Below are 22,538 nucleotides of genomic sequence, written 5' to 3' on the forward strand. Positions count from 1 at the left end.
GCACTAGTCTTGTTTTTTGTGAAAAGAAGATCCCCAGACAAGGTGGAACTGTGTATGCAGGGAAATAAGTTATCTGCCTGCCTGTCCCCCTGGTCACAGCAGTCACTTAGGCCACTTTGGCCCTTGGGGACACCTTGAGCCATCCTCCCCCCTACCAGGAGGGGCACTCCAACCCCAGAGATCACCAGGATGTTTTGGTGCAGCCCACCGACTTCTGAGCGTATTGTGGGAGCTTGCTGCTGGCAGTGCGTCAGCAGGACAGGGTTGCAGAGGTTTGCACAGCATTTCTGTGCTGAGCTGGAGTAGCCTTGGTGTTCTTGGAGGTGTTCAGCTCTGCTGAAAACTGCAGTTCTTCGCTGGTTAGTGTCCTGCATTCAGAGTCATCCCAGCTCCTATTGGCTCCTTTGTTAACCTATTTCTTTTCTGCTTGCAGGTTGATGCACCATGTAGGATAGAAAGAACAAAAGATCCTCTGCTTCGAGATCATGTTTTCTCCTGTGATGTGTCCCATGGTGTTGTCCCTGCCAACGGGAAGCTGGTCTTGTGCATACGATTTCAGCCTCAGACAGTAGGAGAGCACAGTACTGACTATTTCACTATCATATCTGCTGGATGCCTCCTGCAGACTGTCTTGAAGGTGGTTGGCTCATGTAAAGGTACCAGAGTGAAAGCCTTCCCTGTTTCTCCCGGTCTTCTTAGGACTGCAGGGGAAGGGCTAGTGCTTGGGGAAGGACTAGGAACTGTCAATGCCCTCAGTCATAGACTTACCTTCTGCTGGGATCCAGGCTGTCCCTGGTGCACCATTTGGCGTTTATACTTGCTTGAGGCAGATGTGAGACTGTTGGAAGTGAATGTGCAGCTGTTTGCTAGGACTTGTGGGTTTGCTGATGAGATGATTATGGTTTGGTAAGATCAGTTAAGTGCAGCAGTGGCTTGTGACATGTTGACAGAAACAGCTATGACAGGTCCAGGATCTGTCTTGCATGTTGTTGTGCTAGGTCCTCTGGTGTCCCTGCACCAATATTCTGTGGACTTCGACTGGATCAATCTTGGGGAAAGTTTGATGCAGACGCTGAAAATCAGCAACATCTCAGATGTCCCAGCCTATTACCAGTTTGATATTGATGGCAGAGGGAGCGTCTTCTCCTTGGATCGCCCCTGTGGAGTCTTGGAGGGCACAACAACACTAGCGCTGAAGGTGACCTTTCGACCTACTCACCCCATCAGCTATCACCGCAGAGTGGTGTGCCTTGTCCACCATCAGGTATGAGAGGCAAAGGATGGTTTCATTGCTGTGATAGCTTGGAGGGATCTTCCAGTGTAACCCACCAGGGCTGGCCTCTCTCACTTAGTAGCCCCCAGAAATCTCTTCCCACTGCGTTTCCATTGGTACCTGTCATAGAATCATTTAGGTTGGGAAGGACCTTTAAGATCATCGAGTTCGACCGTTAACCCAGCACTGCCAAGTCCACCACTAAACCATGTCCCTAAGCGACACATCTGCACATCTTTTAAATACCTCCAGGGACAGTGACTCCACCACTTCCCTGGGCAGTCTGTTCCAACGCTTGGCAACCCTTTTGGTGAAGAAATTTTTCCTAATATGCAATCTAAACCTCCCCTGGCACAACTTGAGGCCATTTCCTCTTGTCCTATACCGCTCGTTACCTGGGAGAAGAGACCAACACCCACCTCGCTACAACCTCCTTTCAGGTAGTTGTAGAGAGCAATAAGGTCTCCCCTGAGCCTCCTTTTCTCGAGGCTATACAACCCCAGTTCCCTCAGCCGCTTGTCATAAGACTCTAGACCCTTCACCAGCTTTGTTGCTCTTCTTTGGACGCGCTCCAGCACCTCAATGTCTTTCTTGTAGTGGGGGGCCCAAAACTGAACACAGTATTCGAGGTGCGGCCTCACCAGTGCTGAGTACAGGGGGACGATCATTTCCCTAGTCCTGCTGGCCACACTATTTCTGATACAAGCCAGGATGCTGTTGGTCATCTTGGCCACCTGGGCACACTGCTGGCTCGTATTCAGCCTGCTGTTGACCAACATCCCCAGGTCCTTTTCTGCTGCACAGCTTTCCAGCCACTCTTCCCCAAGCCTGTAGTGTTGCATGGGGTTGTTGTGACCCAAGTGCAGGACCCAGGCTCTTGTTGAGCAGGATCCCCATGGTGCAGGTTCCTATCAGCAGTAGAGGGCTGGTGTGGACAGACAGTCAGTAATGCCTATGGGTAGGGTGAGGTGCATCCTCAGTGGCTCCTGTCCATTTCGGTCTCTGAGTGAAATTTAGCTGCACAGCTGTGCACTGAGTGCCTTCAACTTTCACTCCAGTTTCAAGAAAGTTCTTGGGTCCCATAAGGACATAAAGTAAATGGCAGTCTAGCATTGCAGATGCTAAGCCTTTTCCCAGGCATAGTTTTGGAAGTGAGATACTAGGATGGTGTAACTCTCAAAGCAATCACAGAAGGGCAGTTTATTTCTTATAATCCTTTCTGGTGTTTTCCCAGGAACCCATCTATGTGGACTTTTTTGGTACCTGCCATTCAGACATAGCTAAGCCAGCCATTCTTCAGGCAAGACACCTCTCCTGGTACCGAACCAACATGGTGAGGGGACTGACTTTCTACCCCCCTGATATCCTGAGTGTGATGCTGAAGGATGGGAAGTTGCAGATGGATGAAAAGGGAGCCCTCATGCTGCCCCCCAAGGTATGAGCTGCCCTCCCTGGAATCTAAGATACTCCCGTGCTGTTCTCTGCAGATGTTGGGCTTCTGTTGCGCAGGCCAGACAGATCTAGAAGGACTTGCAGGTGCTAGACTGATTTCTTTAGTATCTCTGCTGTTAATGTTCCCAGCACACACCAACACTATCTGCATCAATTGGGTCTTACCCAAGCTCAGCCACTAAGCCACTTTCTGGCTTTAACTCAGTCATGGGGTCTTCTTTTCCTTCATGTAGCTTCAGATTGAGGACTGGCTTACAAACAGGAGCCTCCTTGAAACCTAGACTTTGAGTTGTCCCAGGAACTGTTACTGAAGTACATCTTGCATACACTCTTGCTCGTGAAGGCAATCGGGACCGTAGTGCCTGGTGTCTCCCACAGGCACACTTCCCCTGCTCACACTGAGATGTTTCCATCCTATAGATCCCTCAGGACAAGCCTCCCAAGGAGTACGTTGAAGCCAACTCCATATCTGAATATTTCTATGATGGTGTAACCAGCGACCTGGCCTTGTTTCCCCCTCATGTTAGTGTCAGCCCCAGGGAGTATGATTTTGGTTGCTGCATGCCGCTCCACAAGGTAGAACCGCTTCCTCTCTGTGTGACCAACCACACCAAAGGAAAGATCACTGTTGCCTGGACTCTGAGCCATGGCAGTGCCTTCCAAGTGAGCCCTGAAATCTGCGACATCCCACCTTTGAAGTCTTCAGCTTTCCGTGTCCTTTTCCAGCCCACTCAGCTGAACAGCCTCTATGCAGCGGAGCTGGAAGGTTTTGCCTTCTACAAGGTTAGTAGGAATTACTAGGATCAGTTTCCAGAGAGGGCCTGGTGAGAGACTGCAGGCTAAAGGCTTTTGGGGGAGTTAAAATTCAAATGGAACCTTTTATTTTGAGTTTGGCAAACTGGCATCTTTACTAACTCCTTTGACCACTGTTTTGATACACTGGTGGATTAAAATTTCTCCTTCACCTGTGTCCCAGCAAAGATAGATCAGCAAAGCAAGCCACAGCTCATGCATATGGACAGTTACACTTGCTCTTACTCCCAGTGAATGTGAAGTAATGTACACCTCACTGAAGGAGGAACTACTGTGAATTGCTGCGCTATTAGTGTAGATGGGAGCCTGCACAAGGATGGCTGTTGTGGCCTGGGTGATGGGCAGTAACTTGGTTTTTGTGTCTGGCCCTCCACAAGTAAAGCTGCTGAGGGCACTGTACGTCACTGCAGCCTCTCCTCCCATGTGATGTGGAATTCACATCACACAAGGCTGCAATTGCAGGAGTTTTAGCACCCAGAAACTTCCTGGTAGGTGAGAGAGATTTTCATTACGTTGTTGATTACTCTTCTTGCATTTTTTTTTTTCCCCTTCTAAGCCAGTGTGGAGGATATCTGGGAGTAACCTTAGAGTCAGGAGTTTCTTAGGCTCAGATAAAGGATAGATTATTATTTTCAGTGACTCACTGTTAAATGCTAACTTTAGAACCTGCAAGTATCTCAAACTGTACTAGAGTGTCTGTAGACCCTCCTTCCCTAAGGCAACTCTTGTAGTATCACAGAATTGCTTGGATAGGTCCTCCTGCTTGAAAGTCACTCAGTGGTCTTTTGGGTCTGAAATGCTGCTTGGGAAAGCAGCACTCATATTCCTCATCCGGCACTGGTCAGTCCTTCTTCCCTGAAAAAGTCAATTCCTCAGCCCCAGGGATGCCATTGAAACAAACTGCTGCTTGTGATGACACGTGCATTTGAAGGCACCTTGCCACACTCGCTTCCTGCATGCACTCTGTTCTGTCGCTTGTATGCCTGCAGGTGCTGAGACACTATAGCAACATTGAGGAGGATGCCTCCATCTGTCCGTCCTGGTGCCTGACTGTCAGGCTGAGAGCACACACATATGAAGCAGAACGGGAGCACTTCATCCCACAGTACATCCTGGATGTCCCCAAGGTGTGTAACTCGTTGACATTTGGACCTTTGCAGAGATGCTCAGTGTTTACCTCTGAAGTCTTTACCTTGTCTCCCATTGCACCATCCTGAGATGTGGCTTAGGTGGTTTCTCATGGTGTGGAGACTCCTGCTTCGGTACAGAGGTAGGATGCTCTTTCTCCTGCATTAGCTTCCCAGCCTCCAGTGTGTCAGGTTGCACTGAGCATCTCATTAGTTCTGAGAGAAAAGCTGTTGGGATCTCCTTCCTTTCTGTTTAAGTGGACATAGGCACTGACAAGGGTGCTTAGTCCCCTCCTAGGAGCCTCAGACACTCTGCATGCACTTAGGCAAATAGAGGGCAGCACACAGAATCCACACTTCTGGAAGAGAAGTGGTTGCAAGGTAGAGTGGAATTTTCCCTGACTGTCCCTGCTGTTTCTGTAGCACAAGAAAGTATTGTTCCTATGAGGTAAAGTGAGATCTGACCCTAGGAAGTAAGAATAGTCTTGAGAACTTCTTAGAAAGTCTCCTCAGCTAGTTCAGGACACATAGCCTGTATCTGATATGCATGAGCTGGAACAAATTCCAGCTTGCTGAAATTCTTAATCCAGGAGGTCACTACCCATGCAGAGACTGCAGGCCCCAGCAAGCAGTTCACTTATTGGATGAACAGAAAGCACTGCATAATGGCAAGTAGCTTCATTGGTTCCATGAGCCTATGAAAGATGAGGGCCACTGTGGGAAGGGAAAAGACCATAATTTGTATACCCTTAGGTGATTTCCTTTCTTTCCTTGAAGAGAAGCTGTTACAAAGTTCTCCATAGACTCAGGATAGTGCTTGTTTGAACCTGGAATTCAATGTAGTGAAAGCTTTTTCTTTAAGCTGGTTTTGTAAATCCAGTGCAAACAGCCCTTCTTGCTTGTCTCCACCAGACTTTTCCTCCTGTGGCTCCTAACACTGATACCTACTGCAGTATGCTGCTCTTGAACACAGGCACCTCTTTGATAACCTTCAGTGTGAACCAAGCTGCCTGTCCTTCTGTTCTCGTCAAGCCCTGCTCAGGACACATCATTCCAGGAGACCACCAGATTTTCTTTCTCTCCACTCACCCAGTTAACACAGCCTCGCAGCAGCATGTCCTGCCTTTGCAGCTGAACTCTTGTCCTGGATACACCAAGGTAGGGAGAGGGAAGTAGAAGATGGTGAGCAAAGTTTTTTTTTTTTTTCCCTTGTAGTCTTCCCTTTTCACAGTGACTTGTGGTGTGACCCCTGTTATATCTCCTAATGGTTAGTTTGGGTTTTTCCCTTTGGAAGTAGGAATGAAAGAATATTTTCAACATTTAAGGCGGGGTCAACACTGCAGATAGAAGGTGCTTGTGGTACCAGACATCCTGTACCCCTTTTTCCCTTGGGTTTCCATCTCCTAGAATGCACTATACTATGCTCAGGACCCTCCTTGACAGCACAACCTGAAATCCTTCCCCTCCTCCTTCAGATCCAGTTTGTTCTTGGTTCTCTCTTGGAAGGAGCAACATCTTTGCAAGGTCCCTCCAGAAGTAGCTGAGACTTCTAGCTAATATCTGTTACTTTTCCCTTAATTCCACAGGAGATTGCTCTCCAGAGTTGTGGGGAGTCCCTTCTCCTGCTCTTAGAAGGTGATGGAAATCTGTATTTCAAGCCTGCCTATATAGGGACCTCCTCTACACGAATGTATACCATAAAAAACTGCACAAGGCTACCCATGGTTTTCACATGGAAGATCCATGAGTCTGACAGCAAGATCCTGTCGGTCAGCCCCGCTGCAGGGATCCTCCAGCCCTATGAAGCCATGGTAAGTTCAACTTCTACCAAAGTTGTATTTTGCTCTCTACAGCTGTGGCAGAAATATGAGGGGTGCCAATCATTTGGCCATTAATGCCAAAGTTGGAGAATACCAGTCAGTGTCTTAGCTTGGGTTGCTAGCCAGCATCTGCAGTCATGCTGGTTCCCACAATGTGGATTTGCCCAAACATGATGACATCCTCCTTGACTACAGGACCAAATGGGTCTTAAACAGGCACTAGATAATGATACCCTGGATGGGACTGGGCATTAACACAGCAGCAACTTTGTCGTGCACCAGGAGATCTTAATAGATGGAGGACAAATGGGAACACGAGAGGGTTTATGATGTTCTTCTGTTCTCCCACCTGTAAATTCAGGTTCTAAACTTCTACTGTATTCCCTGCGTGCTTTTTGAGAGTAGTGAGGACTAGCATATCTCCATGGCCTGGCTTTGAATATCTGAATGTGCATTCCCAATATGAACCTTTGACACAGGCAGAGATGGTGGAGGACAGAAGTGAGAGTGTCTCCAGAGTTGTCTGTAGTGGACTAGATTAGCTGTAACGGAGGAAGGGGCTGTGCATTGAATGTAACCATTGTGGTGTATAGGCTTGGCTCTGGTCTGGAGCTCCTGTGAGTGCTCTCCTTCCCTCTTGTGATTTCAGGCTCAGGCGTGGACTTTTACTCCTGACAAGGAGACCAAGTATCTGCTGCGTGCTATGGTGTTTGTAAGGAGGAAAAGCCCAGACCCCGTGTCTCCCAAAAGTGTCCGTTATGCCTTACGGATTGTTGGAGAGGGGGCACTGGGGACCATCAGGGTAAGGAACTGGGGCCCATTGGGTAGTAGGAGGGGTACTAGGGTGGGATAGGGGTCTTGGGCTTCCCCTTTTTGAGAAATCTGTACTGGAGGCAACCAATAAGGATTTACAGCAAAATTCCCAGATGTTACTCTCAGTGGAGATCACAGAGCTGATTCTGGCAACCTAACAGCAACAGCATGATGTAAATGTCCTGTCAGTTCAAATGTGACCTGCCCAAATCCTCTGGGGTCACTCTCAACTCCTCTGTTCCAGACTGAACTGAGCAAGCCATTTGGCTCCTTGGGAATCCCAGGTCTCTCCTCTCATTCTGTCTTCTCCATTTGTTGTGCTGTCAGTCTGATTTCTAAGTGTAGCGGACCTGACTGTTAAAGTGGTGTGGCCAGCACACATCCACCTGGCTTTCCTCCTATTAGCTGCAGATCTCTGTGGCCACCTTCATTTTCAGGCAGGTTTCCTAAGGAACCAGAGCTAAATAAAATAATACTTAGTAAGTCATTGCCCAGTGTCAATCATGTTGGACGGATGGGTAGAAATGTCTTAGAGGTGTTTAGTCACTATAAATTGCAAGCAAGTGGGTGACTAGCCAAAAGAGAGGGGGACTTTTAATGCAGTCATGGGGGGACCAGCAGACTTGTCCCAGGTGCAGCTGGCCACCTAGTGTCCTCACTGCCCTGACTGTGCTGCACCCTACCCCACCAGCAGCCCAAATAACAGTAGGAGAGAGCCTTTGGAGGTGGGACTGAGCCCCTTGCAGCCCTGTTCCAACATCTCCCAGGGCACGACAGGTCACACGCAAAGCAGGGAGGCCTTTGCACTGCACTGTGCGTGCCAAGGGATGAGCATGTGGTGAGATAAGTGGTGGCTACACTGGACCGCTATGCTTGATGTGTAACGGTCACCTTCTTGTGGGGGGTTTAAATTCCAGGCACAAAAGGAGCACCTGGACCTTGGAAATGTTCTAGTTGGTGACCTGCAAAGCTGCAGCATTGTACTGCTAAATGATGGGATCTGTTCTCTGAAGTACATCCTCAGCGTGGAACAACTGATCACCGGGCCTTGTGACCCCGAGGAGGTCCGCAGCGATCCGCTGGGTACTGTCACGGAATTAGCACGGGATGGGGCCTTAGCTTTCCCCTCTTTTCTGCAAAATCAATCTAACATGAACTTGGAGGTTGGGCTGCTTGCTGGCTAGCTTGCATTGATTCTCTTAAGTGCCTTAAGGTGTCTGCTCCTTTGCTTAGGGATTTGCTACAGGTGACTCTTCTATCTTGCTGGAAAAAGCATAACCCGGAGCCTGACAATTGAAGTTAGACCAATTTGGACCTTGAAATAAGATGCGATTTCCCAGCAGAGAAGGGATTTAGATAAAGGAGCTTCCCAGAAGAAATGGTGGAGTGCAACCCTCAGCTGCCTTTCTAGAGGACATCCTCTGGGGAAGTTCCCTGTTCTTTGCTGGCCAAAGGCAGGCTGGGGGCTCCCAATGAGCTGCCTACAGTTGTAGTCTGGGAATCCCTACTTCAACACCTGAAGCTGGTCCTAACGACTAGGCATGGGGGGGCAGTGGCTTGAGTGCAGGTAGTCTTAGGGAGCTGTGTGCTGAACACACATGTAGTGTGAGAGATCAGTGATGCCAAGAGCTCATACCATCTCTTTTCTCCTGCAGCTCTAGAGCTGGAACACTCCAGAGGGACAATCCCTGCAAGGTCAAAAGCTTTTGTCCAAATAACAGCCAGGCCAGCCCGTCGGCTGCATTACACGTGGTCAATCAAATATGCTATTTGCACCCCCACAGGTGAGAGACGGGTATTTTGAGAAAATCATTCCCTCCCAAACAAGTAGACTGTGCCATAACAGGCTGAGCTGCACAGTTCCCAGTGTATGAGTCCTGCCTGAAGAAATCCCTGTGCTGAGCAATTCACCAGAGCCAGATCCTATCTGCTGTCTCCTTTTTGCTGCACCTTTTGGGCTTAGATATGATTGAGCCATGAGACATAAGACAGGGAGAGCTCCAAGTTTCCTGCTGCTGTGGTCACAAGAGTCCCTGCTCCTCTGCATGCTCATGGCCTTTTACGATGTGTCCTGAAACATATTCTGAGAGCTTCATGCAACCAGTCCTATGCAGCTGTGGTCCTTTTTGCAGATCTGGATTGGTCCCTGTATGAGAAAGAATGCAGCTGAACTAGAAAAGGCATGGAGAGGGGCAACAGGGATGTTCAGAGGTGGGGAACAGTGTACAAGAGACTAGTTAGACAAGGATTTTCCAGCTTGGAAAGTGGAGAATGGCAATGCCACATGAATGGTACGGAGAAGACAAGATATAAACAACTGTTTATGATTTTTTCAGTGTGAAAACAAGGGACACTTCATAAAATGACTAGACCATAGGCTTAAATTGAAAAAGGGGGTTTTCACACAGTGCAGAGATAAACTGTGCAAATACACTGCTTAAAAGCATGACATTCATAGTCTTTTGGTGACTTCTAAATGCAGAAGTCAAGGTACAACTAGAAGTCAGTGGTTTAGAGGTTTTCAGGAGCTGCCAAAGAAAAGACTGTGTGCAAGTCCTGTTCGTTCTTTCTTTGGTCTGGGTAGGGCCTCTCTCCATTTTGCTGTCCCAGACAGCTGCCCCTTAATGGTGCCTGACTACTTTTTGGTGTTTCTTTCTCTCCCAAGCTACAGATCTTGCGAGCACAAAAGAGGAGCAGCAGCCCCTCTGCTGCATCGTAGCAACAGGCGTCTACCCAACTTTCTGCATCGCAGATGCCTGTTCAGCAGGGAGTGCCAGCGGTATCAGCAAGTTGCACCTCTGGAGACTCTTTTCCTTGGACACACTGAATGAATACTTGAGGCAAGACCCGACTCCCAGCGAGCTCACCTACAGAGTTCCCACAAGGCACAGGTGAGACAAGGAGATGGCTCAGAGGATCTGTCAGTCCCTCGCATGAGTCAGACAGAAATGCTGTGGCTGTTGGCTTGTGTTGCAGCTCACTGCTGCATGGTACTCTGTTGTTCCATCCTAGCCCCTGCAGGCAGTTGCTCACCTCCGCTTCTCTGCTTACCCTCCCTAGAGAGGAGCCACAGAAACAAAGAATAATTTAATTGCAAGGGACCTCTAAAAGTCACTGGTCCAACTCCTTGCTCAAAGCAGGGACAACTAGACCAGGTTGTTCAGGGCCTTGTCCAGTTCAATGCTGAATATCTCCAAGGATGAAGAAACCATAGCACCTGATTCCAGTGTTTGACCACTTTCATGGTAAAAACTTTTTTCCTAGTATCTGATTGGAATATCTTGTGTTGCAACTTGTGCAGTTGCCATCCCTGAGCACTTGCTTCATAAGGCTGAACAAACCCAGGTCTCTTAATCGCTCCTTGTAAGTAATGTGCTCCAGCCCTCAGCCGTCTTGGTGGCCCTCCACTGGACCTGCTCCAGTATGTCAGTGACTTCCTTGTACCGGGGAGCCAAAAAGAGGCATCAGCTAAGAAGGACTCTCTTATGCCACTCACTCTCATTAGGCATATATAAAAGATTTTTTGGAGAAAATCAAAAGGCCTACCTCATGCCCAGTATCCTTTCTCCCAAAAGGGCTGAGAACGTAAGGTCAGAGAAGAATTATAAGGAAGAGAGCCAGTGTAGAATAACCCTTTCCCCTGTCATGCCCCACCAACCCTTCTTCCTGTCTCAATTTAATCTGTTCTTTGTCTCCTGTGACCAGCACATGCTTGATCCCTTCAGTGTACACCACTCTCCTGCTGGATTTCAACTTTGGGGCTGCCCCGATAGGCTCAGAGCCTACCCTTGTGATGCTCCTGCTGGTGAACAACGGTGTGGTGCCTGTGGAGTGGTAAGTGGTGCTTGCTGGAGCTCAGCCTTCTTTCTGGGGTCTGTCTGGGGATATAGAAATGCTCACAGGGGCCTTGAGATGTTTGCAAATTAACAGGGAGGATTTTGTAGGCACGGCTTGTGTTGTGGAGCTGCAACTGAGATCTGTTGCTGGGTCTGAGTGGGGAAGCAAGCAAGGGATGGCAGACAGTTCTGCAGATCAGACCTGATGAAACGTGATGGGTCCACCAGCTGGGCTAAGCCTGGCTGGACTGAATATGCTGACTATGGCCCTGGGGAAGCTGTGTGTCCCTGTTGCTGACCAGCTGACTGGTTCCCTAGGGCCTTCTTGTTTCCTTCTGATCAGAAGATGGACATGGAGCACTGGGCAGAGGATGCTGAGTTTAGCCCCCATGAGCTGCACCAGATGAGAATTCAGGATAACCAGCTCTTCAGTGTTTCCCCAAAGTCAGGGAAACTTCTTCCAGGACAGGAGGAATCAGTCCAGCTCTCACACAGGTGATGTCAACTACCTGTACTTCAGGGCCTCATGCTGCATGCCAGGACAGCACATGCCACCAGTCCCCTGTGCTTCCGTGCTGGATCCTTTCCCTTCACATGCCCATTGCCCAGCAGAGATTGGGCAAGTAAAAAGTCCCTGGTATGTCCAGTTTCTGGACCCCACAAAGCTTGCCTTCCTCAGGGGTATGTTGTTAATGTGCTGCAGTGTTAAAGCACAAGAGGCATTTAGCATGACATGCTGGGGACACTGCTCTGCCTTGACCTGACAGCTGGGGAGACAAACAAGATGCTGCACTTCCTGTGTTTTTGACTATACAGTGATATTCTTATTTTTGTCATCTACTATAGCTGCTAGCCCTTGTGTGCCTGTGGAGGGTATGAAGAAAGCTGAACACCTCCCCTTTCACAGTAGCCCTGATCTGAGAAGTACTGGCATTTCAAATGGCGTTGGCCTAGAAACTTGGGTCCCTAAATTGGTGTATGACTAAAGTCAACATTGCATCACTTGTTCCCACCCAAACACAACTGTCCCCCTCCCTCTCTCAGTGGCCCTTACACAACAGTGACTCTTTAGCTGGGAAGTGAATTGTCTCTAATGTATTGTGTGACTCTGATTCTATCACCCTGGGCACAAGGTTGGTTTCTAATGTTTTCCCCTCTCTCCTCTTTCACTGCTAGACATGATTTCATCGGCACTGATCACCTCCCTGTCCTGCTGAAGGTTTCCTATGGCCATGAGATTCTGGTAAGACAGCAGGTGTCTCTTGCTTCTGTTTGCAGAACAGCAGCAGGTAGGAACTGAATTAAAAGGTGTTTTCCCCAGAAGCTGCATGGCATGCTGGGGGCTGTGGCCTTCTCCTGAAATTTGGACTGGCCAGGCAGTAACACAGGGCCAAGCAGAGACATAAAACCAACATCCTCACAAACTCGTGGTTCCAGTACAGTGTGATGTGGCAGTGCACTGGCAAAACGGCCCTTGGATGTAGCATCTGCTGGTTTCCCCAGCAAGAGGATGATTATTATTATTATTTATCTATTTATTATTAACCTTTGCATTTTATTGGTGGTGTTAGTGCAGAATTGCTTCCTCCACCAAGCCAACTCCAAGTCCGAAACAGCCCTCCTGGGTTTTACAGTCCCTGCCTCACCATGAGTTCTTCCATGCAGTGATCCTGGAGTTCAGATCTGCAGCCCATCCTTCTTCTCTCATATGCAGCTTTCCTGAATCTCTCCATCTCATCAGCTCTCTATGCTCTTCAAAACCCCCTGGAATGTGCTTTTCTCCAAAAGTACCACCTGCACTGGCTGCAGTTTGGGGGACACACGTGCTGGCACAGGGTGGCAGAGCATCCTCCGGCTCTGGAGGTATGGAGGCAGCCGCTTCCCTAGGCCCAGAAGGTACTCCCTGCATTCCTGGTTGGCTGTTCTCGCAGCAGCCCTAATGCCTTTTTCCACCCACTTACTTCTCCTGTCAGTGATGGAGGAGCTTCCTACTCATTCTTCCTGCTTTGCTGCTTGCTAAAGCATCCGGGACCTGGTCTGTGGTGTGTTTTCCCTGAGCATTTCCTCAGGCTTAGAACTAAATTCTCTCTCTCTCCCTCTCTCAAACTGTCAGTTAGAGTCAAAGTCACCTTGTGCTCTGCCGGGCACAGCTCATGCCCGGCTGAGCCTTCCTGTCTGTCTCTGAAGTTTCCTATGAGACCATTGTGTTCACACATCTCTTTTATTTTTCTTTTCTTTCAGGACTGTTGTCAGCTGAAAATCCAACCCTTTGACCAAGCTGTTCAAACAGTGGCTTAACTGTGCCTTCCCTCAAAGCCCTTGGACAGGCTCACTGTGCTCTGCCTGCCTGGCACAATCCTGAGAGTGAATGTGAGCATTTCACCAACTGGCCAGTGAGGGAATAGGCTTTGGAGCACCAAAAGCCTATAGGGCACACATCCTCTCTTGCCATATAGCCAGTGGCTTTGGTGGCTACCAGAGGCCACTACCCTACCTCATGGTGTCACTGCAGGAGGGGCTGAAAAAGCCTGAGAGGCCCTGGGGATGGTAAAAGATCCCTGGGTGCGTTGGAGCTCCGGCAATAGGAGCTGCAGAGGCCAATCCAGAGACCTGGAGCAGTGCAGGTGGTCACAACCTGCAGGGATCCACAGTGCCAGTACTGAACTGCTAATATCAGAAAGTAGGAGTGGAAGAGGCTCCTCCTTCTGCAGAGAAGGCAGCTGGGGGGCTGAACACAGTGTGCCTTCTTTCCTTTCAGTCATGGCATGAAGAGCACAGAGCTGCCAGCCCCCGTGGCAGAGACTGCCCTAAGCGTGCTCACATGCCAGGGTTGAACAGATCCTCACCTGGGAATCTGGTGAAATGTGCAGAACATATGCTAACCTTAAGGGAAGCAAATGCCGTAATGTCACCCCAAAAGTTAAGCATTGGAAATCTGAGAAAGCAACAATAAGCAGAGGTGGAGACCGTTGGGCTGGGGTATTGTCTGGTCATTCTGCCAAATTCCAAATTGCCTGGCTTCGGAGCACTGATGTTAGTCAGCTGCAAACCAATGCCTGACTTTTTTGGGGGGTCCAAATTCACCTCTCTGATGGCTCTACCCATGTGGACAGATTTTGACCTCCCACTCCTCTGCTTCCCCAACAGAGTCTGTCTGCCTCATCTCCTGGAGGAGCTCCCTCCCCATTACTCCTTTCTCACTCCATGGCCAACTTTCAGTCCTGAGATGACTGGATTTATAGGTGCTCTGAAGGACCCAAGCTGATTTCCTGTTGGCAATTTCTTCTGGCTGCAGGATGAAACTTCTGTGGGACTTGTGTGTTACCCACTTCCTTGTGCAGGAGGGAAACAGTCTCCCGCTGCCTAATGCTCTCACAGGTTGTCCTTTGCCTCATCACCATAGCCTTCCCTTAAGAGTGCAGCTGTGACCTTGTTCTCAGAGCTCTGGGATAGTTTGGCCAGTGGAATCTGCAGCCCTCAGCAGTTTTTAGTAGGAAAAGCCCAGCCGGCTGCAGGTGTTGCAGGATGAGGTAGGCTGGTTCCCAGAACTCGCTGGAGAGAAGGGCTGGATCCCAGGGAGAATCCCCAAGCACACAGGATCCATAAACTGGAAGTGTTTGCACGTTGCTTCTCAGCTGCTAATTAGGTATTGTGAGATGTTGTCACCTGCAGCATGTGTTCTCCAGGCAGCTCTCCTCCCCAGGGAATCCCATCCCTGTCCTCTCATGCTCTAAGTCATTGCTGTGGGATGAAGTCTGTGCACTCTGGAAGGAGAACTGATTGCAGCAGGTCTTAATTTTTCTCCCTTTGTCTCCCTTTAACTGATAGTCCTCTAATTGTCACATCCTGTGTCTATGGAAACTGATGACAGTTTTTCCTTGGCAGTTGTGGTCTGGTGGAATCCAAGTTGGCTTTTTGACTCAAGTAATATAAATGGGTGTTTCACTCCCAAAGCTCAGGAAGGTTCCTGTCCCTTTTTCTCTTGCAGTTTGAAAGAGTCAGCTTTTGTCCTTCTGTTTGTACTTCATCTGGCTTGCTGAGGCCCTCAGGAGGCTGAATGCTCATGTAATGCTTTGAAAACATCCCATGTGGGACTTTGTTAGCATTGTATTTCTAGTCCTCTCTCCCTACTCACTTTGCTTATGGAGCTGGAATGGGTTGTTTTGGAGGAATCAGCATTCTCTGCTCTTTTTTAAGCAGCTGATACAGCATGTCCTGCAGGTGTTTGTCCAAGGTATCCACCTGCCATCACAAACTTCCTCTCCATCTTCTGCATATGCACTTAAAAAATAGCCATGCTTTAGGCTTAGCTAGTTGTGAATTGCAACAACTTAGCTCCCTTTGGCCCATGCAGAGGCATTACTAGCTCTGTGACTGCTTTGCAGCCTCTGCCTCAAGGCAGCCAGCTCAGGGGTGCTTTGGGGTCATCCTGCAGGAAATCGTGCATCATGACTCATCTCCAGCCTGATTCCAGTTTTCTCAAAATGCAGAATCCTGTGTCTCTTCCTTTTCATGAAATAGCTCTATAAATCTCTCCGCTTTGCTTGAAGTGCCTGGTGGCGGCTTTGCTAGCAGGATACTGTTGATCATTACTTGATCACTTAAAATTCAGCTGGGATCTTCTTGCAGCTTTTGGGCTGTTAGACACATTCTTGGAGCAGGATGTCCTCCTGAGTGAGGACATCCAGATGGTCCTTTCCAAGAGGAGGCCATTACTTACCTAAAATCCTGTCTTTCCAAAGGATTTGGCTGTCACAGCTGCATACTTTCTTATGTACAGTCCAGACACTTTCATTCACAGAGAATTTCTACCATATACTTGCAAAGAGAAGCACTGAGGCCAGTGCCTGACATAGCAGAGAGAAAAGTACCTTCTCTCTGAAACAAGATGTAAACTTTTCAGAGAAGAGCCAACAGTTGAGTAGGCTCTCCATCTCCTTGCTTTTTTCTTAGGACACGCTGTCCTGGTATTCCCAACTTAAATCTGTAACTGTGTTGCCCTCAGCTTGCAAAGTGCTTCAGGGTCCTTGTGCAGTTGTTGGTGATGGGGCCAAGGCCCTGTGAGTGACTGCATTTCTTTCCACTGTAGCTGAACTTCAGCGGCGTGACGGTGGAACAGGACCAGCGGTACATTCATTTTGCATCTACTAAGCACCTCTTCACACCCATTGCCATTGGGACCTCCCACCCCCCCAAACAGGTGAGCATCCTGGGGCCAAACCCAGCAGCAAGTGGAGGGAAAGAGGTAGTGTTACTGTGTCCCAAGGACGGGCAGTGTCTGAGGGATTTCCCAGGAAACAGAATGGACTCCACAGGAAAGCATCACAGCAGAACTTTGAGACTAGTACTAAGCAGAGCCTGGAAATGGCTGCTGGGATGGCAGCAGGGAAAATACCTATCACCATCTCCAGTTTGACAAGATTTGGCTTTCACTCTAGCCAGAAGGCTTATGAGGTGTGTTGGGCTGTTCCCTTATTCTCTTGCATTGGATCTGAGTGGAAACTTGTCTAGCTGCCCCAGGCACTCTGGAAATAAATCCTAATTGGTTTTTTAGTAAATTAATTAAACTTCCTTAAACACTTATTCAGCAAAAAGGCAGCTTTGATTCTGTTCTGCCTAATTTACTTGGGAAATGAACAAGTCTGAATTGAATTAAGATCACTTTAATACAAGTGTTTTTGCATTTCAAGTAATCCACTTTACAGTGATCCCTTTAGCTAATTTGTATTAATTTTCTCCTAGACTGAATTTGCAGGGCACCACTTGGAGAGGCACTGTAGTTATCAATGTACATGTGTGGTGATAAACCTTCAGCACAGTCTCCTATCAGAGCCTTAGTGATAAATCCTGACACTATGAGGTCTCTTCATTCTTAGGAGACAAGCTGACTAATTAATTATTAATGCTTATCAGAGTCCTCTGGGGAAGTGTTAACTAGTTTAACTTGTGCATGGTATAATAAGCACTGCTCACTCTGACTCATTTCAGATTTATGAACTCTACAATGGTGGCTCCATGCCTGTGATGTTTGAGGTTCAGCTGGACAACATTGTGAGGATCCAGGAGGATAATTTTCAGCATCCCGTGTTTGTCTGCCTAACTCCTAGAGGAGAAATCCCTCCTGGCACAACAGGCCACATTGAGTGGATCTTCTCACCGCTGGAAGCTAGAATGTACTTGGTAAGACCCTCCTCATGACTGCTAGAAACAGTTTCTTTCTATTGTTGTGTGCCTAAAATTCTTTAGATCTCTTACTGATGGCTGGTCCATGTCACGCTACAGCTGAATTGAGCTCTATTGTTCCAAGAAGCAAAGAGTCTTGAGAGCAAATGAGTGGCTGGTCTGGTCAGGAAATGGAGCAGATAAATTATTATCTCAGAAGTTTTTTCTTCCCAAAGAACAGATTTCTCCCACAACCAGAGTCATTCCAGTATATATTTTTCAAGGATCAAACAGTGCCTGGGGATATCAACAGTATCTGATCAGATCCGTGGTTCATTGTTGGCCTCCAATAACTTCCACCAAAGAGAATGATGTCAGTGTCTTTTATCGTTGCAGTGTACACTGCTGCAGCCCTCTGGAAACAGCCTTCCCAAAGACCTCTGTCCTAGGCTGCAGCAGGCAGGCAGGGCCAGAGCTGGAGCGCTACTTATTACCCCACTCTGTGGTGGATGCATGGAAAAATAAATAAATTTAATTTTGAAACCCCAACTTTTGCTCCAAGAGGGAGTCCCTGCCCATCTCATACAGTAACTGGCTATTTGACTACTTAACCAACTTTCCTGGGTTAGCAGGGAAGGTCAAGGCCTGAAAGACCAAAAGAGACTGGATTTCTCTTCATCCGTGCATGTGGTGTATTTAGACCAGTCCATTAGCAAATATACTAGCTTATTGCACATCTCTCCCAAATATGACTCTGGACTTAAAACTCTTATCTTGTCCAAGGCAGGTTGATGTTCCCATCCACATCCTGGGGGGTGAATCAGCTCTGATCACCTTCCAGGGAATAGGCTACGATCCGAATACTGTAGGAGAGACTGACACATCCAGCGAAGTTTTGTCTCCTTCAGTCTTTCCACATTTTACCAAGCTAACTGTGCCTGGGCAGGTAAGTCTGGGTATGCCGATATGAGCAATATGATCAGTCCAGAAATGTGTGAGAGAGACTGAAATATGCAAATGGCCCCATCTAGCACTAGCCTGTATTGCAGGAGAGTTCATTTGCCATGAGATAGAGCAAGATATTTCCTTTCCAGCAAGTCATCTAGAGCCTAATTCATAAAAGCAGTTGTTCTGAAAGGTGCCTTCCTTCCAGCTTGCTGCTTCCACTGTCATTAGAACCAAAAACGCTTTAGGGTTTGTTCATGTTCTGAATTTTCTATTAAAAGTTACCCCCCATCACAGCTACTTTTCTTGTTTGCAGCTACACCACCTTTTTCTATGGTAATTCATTCACAAAAAGAGCATTATACTCCTGACATACTCTGTCAGGGCTTGGCTGCCACCATTTCACAGCCAAACTCAGGTGATTCATAACCTGAACACAGACTGCAGGATGGTCACTAATTCAGGCACATCCCGAGGAATGCACTTGTCTGACCTGTCGCTGGCTCAGCAGAAGCTTGTTTGGCCTGGCTGGAGCTGGCCTGCCAGCCTGGACAATCTGTTGTTAAACTCAGCCACAGATCCCAGCATAGTGAATCAGCATTAAACAGCATCAGCAGAGGCATACCCCGGGCAGGTAAAGGATTCATCCTGTGTGACATTAGCATGCCTAACTTGGAGCCCAGCCACAGCTACATACGCTCTTTGGCTTCCAGCAGGGCAATTGCATTCCTGGGTACAGCAAAGAGCAGATGATTAAAAACCTGTCTCAGGCTGCCAACAAAGATGCCATTCCACAAGGCTCTGTTGTCTGTAACCAAGAGTCATTAGCTTCTCTAATGATCAGTGTAATTAATTAGACTTTGCACTGTGCCTGGAGAATGGGACAGACCAGTAGCATACTAGTACCAAGGTGTGGTAGGGAGCAGTTTCCCAAAACTCGCATTCAGGTTGATGAGGATTTTGCACAAGCATGCACCTCACGTGTTTGCCAACTGAAGTAGAAAAAGGCCTGGATTGCAAGTGCTGCAGAGAGAATCTGGGTGCTGCTGGTCCTCTGTGCTCCTGAGATCCTCTCCTGCCCCAGCACCAGCGTTATGTTCTGTTCATTGTTCACTCAAACCCACTACAAGAGGGCTGTCCTCTTACTGCAAAGAGTCATTGTAACCAGAGCAAAAATGAGAGAAATGTAACACTCCCTGAAGTTGTTATGGTAAAGGTAACTTGCAAATATTATCTATGAATTGCTGGATAACTTAAAGATGACTGTGTGACTGCCCTTCCCCAATGGTCACATCCCATCTTCCTTCCCTGCTGTTCCTCCTGGTTTCACCTTGCTTCCTGCAGGCAGCCACCTTGTCACACCACGGGATTTGCCTTGGAAATATCCCAGACTGCACCAAAGCCAGTCGACTTGTCTTTCTCAACAATATCTCGGAGAGCAAGGCTGTTGTGTTTGCCTGGCACATAAGCACCTGTAAAGACAAGAGGGTGAGCCCTTCTCTTTCCTCTACAGCCTTCTTGCCCATCTCTGTTGTGCCACGAAAGGACTTTACAACTCCATTTTCAACCAGGCGCTCAGAAACGATCCTAGGGAATTGGCTTTTCTACTAGTTGATGAAAAGAAAGGGCAGAGAAAAGTGAAGGCAAGGGTTAGGATAGGGGGGAAAAGACAGAAATTCAGAAGGGGAATCTGAAGACTTGAGTGAGGATACATGAACATGGAACTACAGGATGCGATAAGGAACCTCGGGACCCTTTCTACCAGCAAAGTCTGTGGTCATTCTTTGAATATATCAGCTGCATATCTCTCATGCCACATACCTCTGAGAAGGGGAGGGGAGAGAATTCCCACAGTCCTGTGTTTCCTGAAAGAAAAGGCACGCAGGAAGGTCCCAGGACAGTGAAGCAGCTCCTCTGTAGCTTGTTGTTTTGTTGTTGGTTTTTTTTTTTCCCCCAGGTGTTGCAGATTGCTCCAGAGTCAGGGGTTGTGCAGCCTGGAGAGAGCATCCCCTGCTTCATCACACTGCAACCTTCAGGGAGTGCTTCCTTCTGCAGCACAGATCTGGTGTGTGAGGTGAGACCCAAGAGGTACCTGTGTATTACCATCACCTGGGCATGTCACTGCAGTTCCCAAATGGCAGGCCCCAGCAGTCAGCTGCCTGCTGCTTCCAGCTGAAGGAATCCTTCTTTGCTCCATTATGCTGGCCAGCACTGCTCATTCCTGAAGATACTGAGCTTCATCTCTCCTGATGCTTTAAGTGTCTCTCTGTCTGTGTGGCTCACTAGATGAGGTGTAATTGTGCAACATGTGGCTTTGTGAGTTGAACCCAGCTACTAGAAGTCACAGTTTGAATGGGAGTGGCTTTTAGTGGATGTCAGAGACTTAAATATCTGCAAAATGCAAGTCTTGCTTCTTTAATATTAGTGGGGGCACAGACTTGCAGTAGTGTCCCTCTGGACAATTTCCAGGTGTCCTTTGGCAAGAGAGTGTGTCTTCTCTGTATAAGTCTTATAATAGCACTGTTCTCTCCCCTTCCTGCCACTGGAAGACATGGAAAGGGAGTGGACTTCTGGCTGGGACCTCCTGGAAGGGAGGAATTGGTGACAGGGATGGACTTGAGCCAGAGACTGTGTTTATTTGCAGCTCCTTTCTAGCCCTGCTCCCTCCAATCATGGTTTGCTTCACAGGTTGTCCTGGTTTCGGCTGGGACAGAGTTAACTTTCTTTTTAGTAGCTGGTACAGTGCTGTGTTTTGGATTTAGTGTGAGAATGATGTTGATAACACGCTGATGTTTTAGTTGTTGCTAAGTAGCGCTTATCTTAAGCCAAGGACTTTTCAGCTTCCTGTGCTCTGCCAGCAAGCAGGTGTGCAAGGAGCTGGGAGGGAGCAGAGCCGGGGCAGCTGACCTGAACTAGCCAAAGAGGTATTCCATACCATGGAACGTCATGCCCAGTATATAAACAGGGGGGAGCTGGCGGGAGGGGCGGATCGCGGTTCGGGAACTAACTGAGCATCGGTCAGCGGGTGGTGAGCAATTGCGTTGTGCATCACTGATTTTTTTTCCTTTCCCCCCCCTTCTTTTGTTGCATTCCTTTTCATTACTATTATTATTATATTTCATTATTACTATTGTTAGTATTATATTTTACTTTAGTTATTAAACTGTTCTTATCTCAACCCACGAGTTTTACTTTTTTTTTTCCTTTGCTTTCCTCCTCCTCACCCCACTGGGAGGGGGAGGGGGAAGCGGCTGCGTGGTGCTTAGTTGCTGACTGGGGTTAAACCACGACACAGGTATACATCCAGGAGTCCCTGGTTCGGTACGAGAGGGACCTGCAGGAGTGGGAAAAGGAGAAGGAACGGCAGGCTGTGGAATTCACCATCACAGAGAAGGACCTTGGGACTAAGAAGAAGCCAAAGTCACCTGCAGGGGTAAGTGCTGCCATAACTTTACACCAGCTTAGCTCAGCTCAGAAACAGCAGCCAGTGTCAACAAGAAACGTTCTTTAAGAAAATCTAGGCAAGCTGATAAGAGGACATGAGGCTCTGATCTACTCAAGATCTCATAGCTGGTCTGTGGATAGTGGAAAATGAGATCTTGGTTTCTAGCCAAGAATCACCTTACAAACGCTGAAATTGCTAATGATCATATGAAATTTGGAAGTGCATGAGAAGCCTTAGGAAAAACAAAGTCAGTGGCTCTGGAAACTGATGGTTGGATTTTTAACCATGAATAAACACTGGAGAGAAATGTGTAACTACCAGTAAGAATGTGGTCTGAGTGAAGAATGGGAGGATGAGATCATTAACTCTCAGCTGGGACAAAGTAAGCAATTTCTCTTCCTTCTTTTTTTTTTTTTTTTTTTTTTTCCTTTTCAGAGGTCATCAGATTCTGCTGAGACAGAAAATCTTCCTGAATCCTCAGCTGTGATCAGGAAATACAAAGTAAGTCAGGCCTGTCTCACCCACAGTAGAATAAAACTGACTGCTTTAGAAAAGAGGCAGATGCTGGATATCACAGCGTGGGAGCCTGGACAGAGAGCACAGCAGGATTTGTAGCTTCAAGGCTTTGGGAGACAGACTGTTTGGAGGAGCCAGGAGAATCAGATTGTCTGGCTGTGTCCTGTGGGCAGTAACTTTCCAGCTGAGGTGAACGGGAAGTGAAATTGGAACCAAATGTGCATCCATGACTGGAAAAAGGGGGAAAGGTTTTGAATAAGCAGAAAAGATGTACATGGGCAGGGCAGTCAGTACCTGGACTGGTTTCACGCTGGGGCCACAATGGAATGTGTGCCA

General features: G+C 48.0%; 1 protein-coding gene across 1 annotated transcript in view; it reads left to right on the top strand.

Moving 5' to 3' along the window:
- The window catches only part of CFAP65 (cilia and flagella associated protein 65), a 34,183-nt gene that overhangs the window by 6,086 nt on the left and 5,559 nt on the right, over nucleotides 1–22,538 (top strand). Inside the window, exons 7-27 of the mRNA XM_050900093.1 lie at nucleotides 434–656; nucleotides 999–1,264; nucleotides 2,508–2,708; nucleotides 3,146–3,508; nucleotides 4,528–4,665; nucleotides 5,578–5,823; nucleotides 6,252–6,476; nucleotides 7,135–7,287; nucleotides 8,216–8,381; nucleotides 8,954–9,082; nucleotides 9,964–10,189; nucleotides 11,004–11,132; nucleotides 11,453–11,629; nucleotides 12,311–12,377; nucleotides 16,224–16,334; nucleotides 17,123–17,314; nucleotides 18,084–18,242; nucleotides 19,586–19,729; nucleotides 20,199–20,315; nucleotides 21,537–21,674; nucleotides 22,122–22,187. Of these exons, the coding sequence (XP_050756050.1) occupies nucleotides 434–656; nucleotides 999–1,264; nucleotides 2,508–2,708; nucleotides 3,146–3,508; nucleotides 4,528–4,665; nucleotides 5,578–5,823; nucleotides 6,252–6,476; nucleotides 7,135–7,287; nucleotides 8,216–8,381; nucleotides 8,954–9,082; nucleotides 9,964–10,189; nucleotides 11,004–11,132; nucleotides 11,453–11,629; nucleotides 12,311–12,377; nucleotides 16,224–16,334; nucleotides 17,123–17,314; nucleotides 18,084–18,242; nucleotides 19,586–19,729; nucleotides 20,199–20,315; nucleotides 21,537–21,674; nucleotides 22,122–22,187 (3,636 nt within the window). The remainder of the gene's footprint in view (nucleotides 1–433; nucleotides 657–998; nucleotides 1,265–2,507; nucleotides 2,709–3,145; nucleotides 3,509–4,527; nucleotides 4,666–5,577; nucleotides 5,824–6,251; nucleotides 6,477–7,134; nucleotides 7,288–8,215; nucleotides 8,382–8,953; nucleotides 9,083–9,963; nucleotides 10,190–11,003; nucleotides 11,133–11,452; nucleotides 11,630–12,310; nucleotides 12,378–16,223; nucleotides 16,335–17,122; nucleotides 17,315–18,083; nucleotides 18,243–19,585; nucleotides 19,730–20,198; nucleotides 20,316–21,536; nucleotides 21,675–22,121; nucleotides 22,188–22,538) is intronic.

Source organism: Gymnogyps californianus, chromosome 7, assembly GCF_018139145.2.
Source record: "Gymnogyps californianus isolate 813 chromosome 7, ASM1813914v2, whole genome shotgun sequence".
Classification (NCBI taxonomy): domain Eukaryota; kingdom Metazoa; phylum Chordata; class Aves; order Accipitriformes; family Cathartidae; genus Gymnogyps; species Gymnogyps californianus.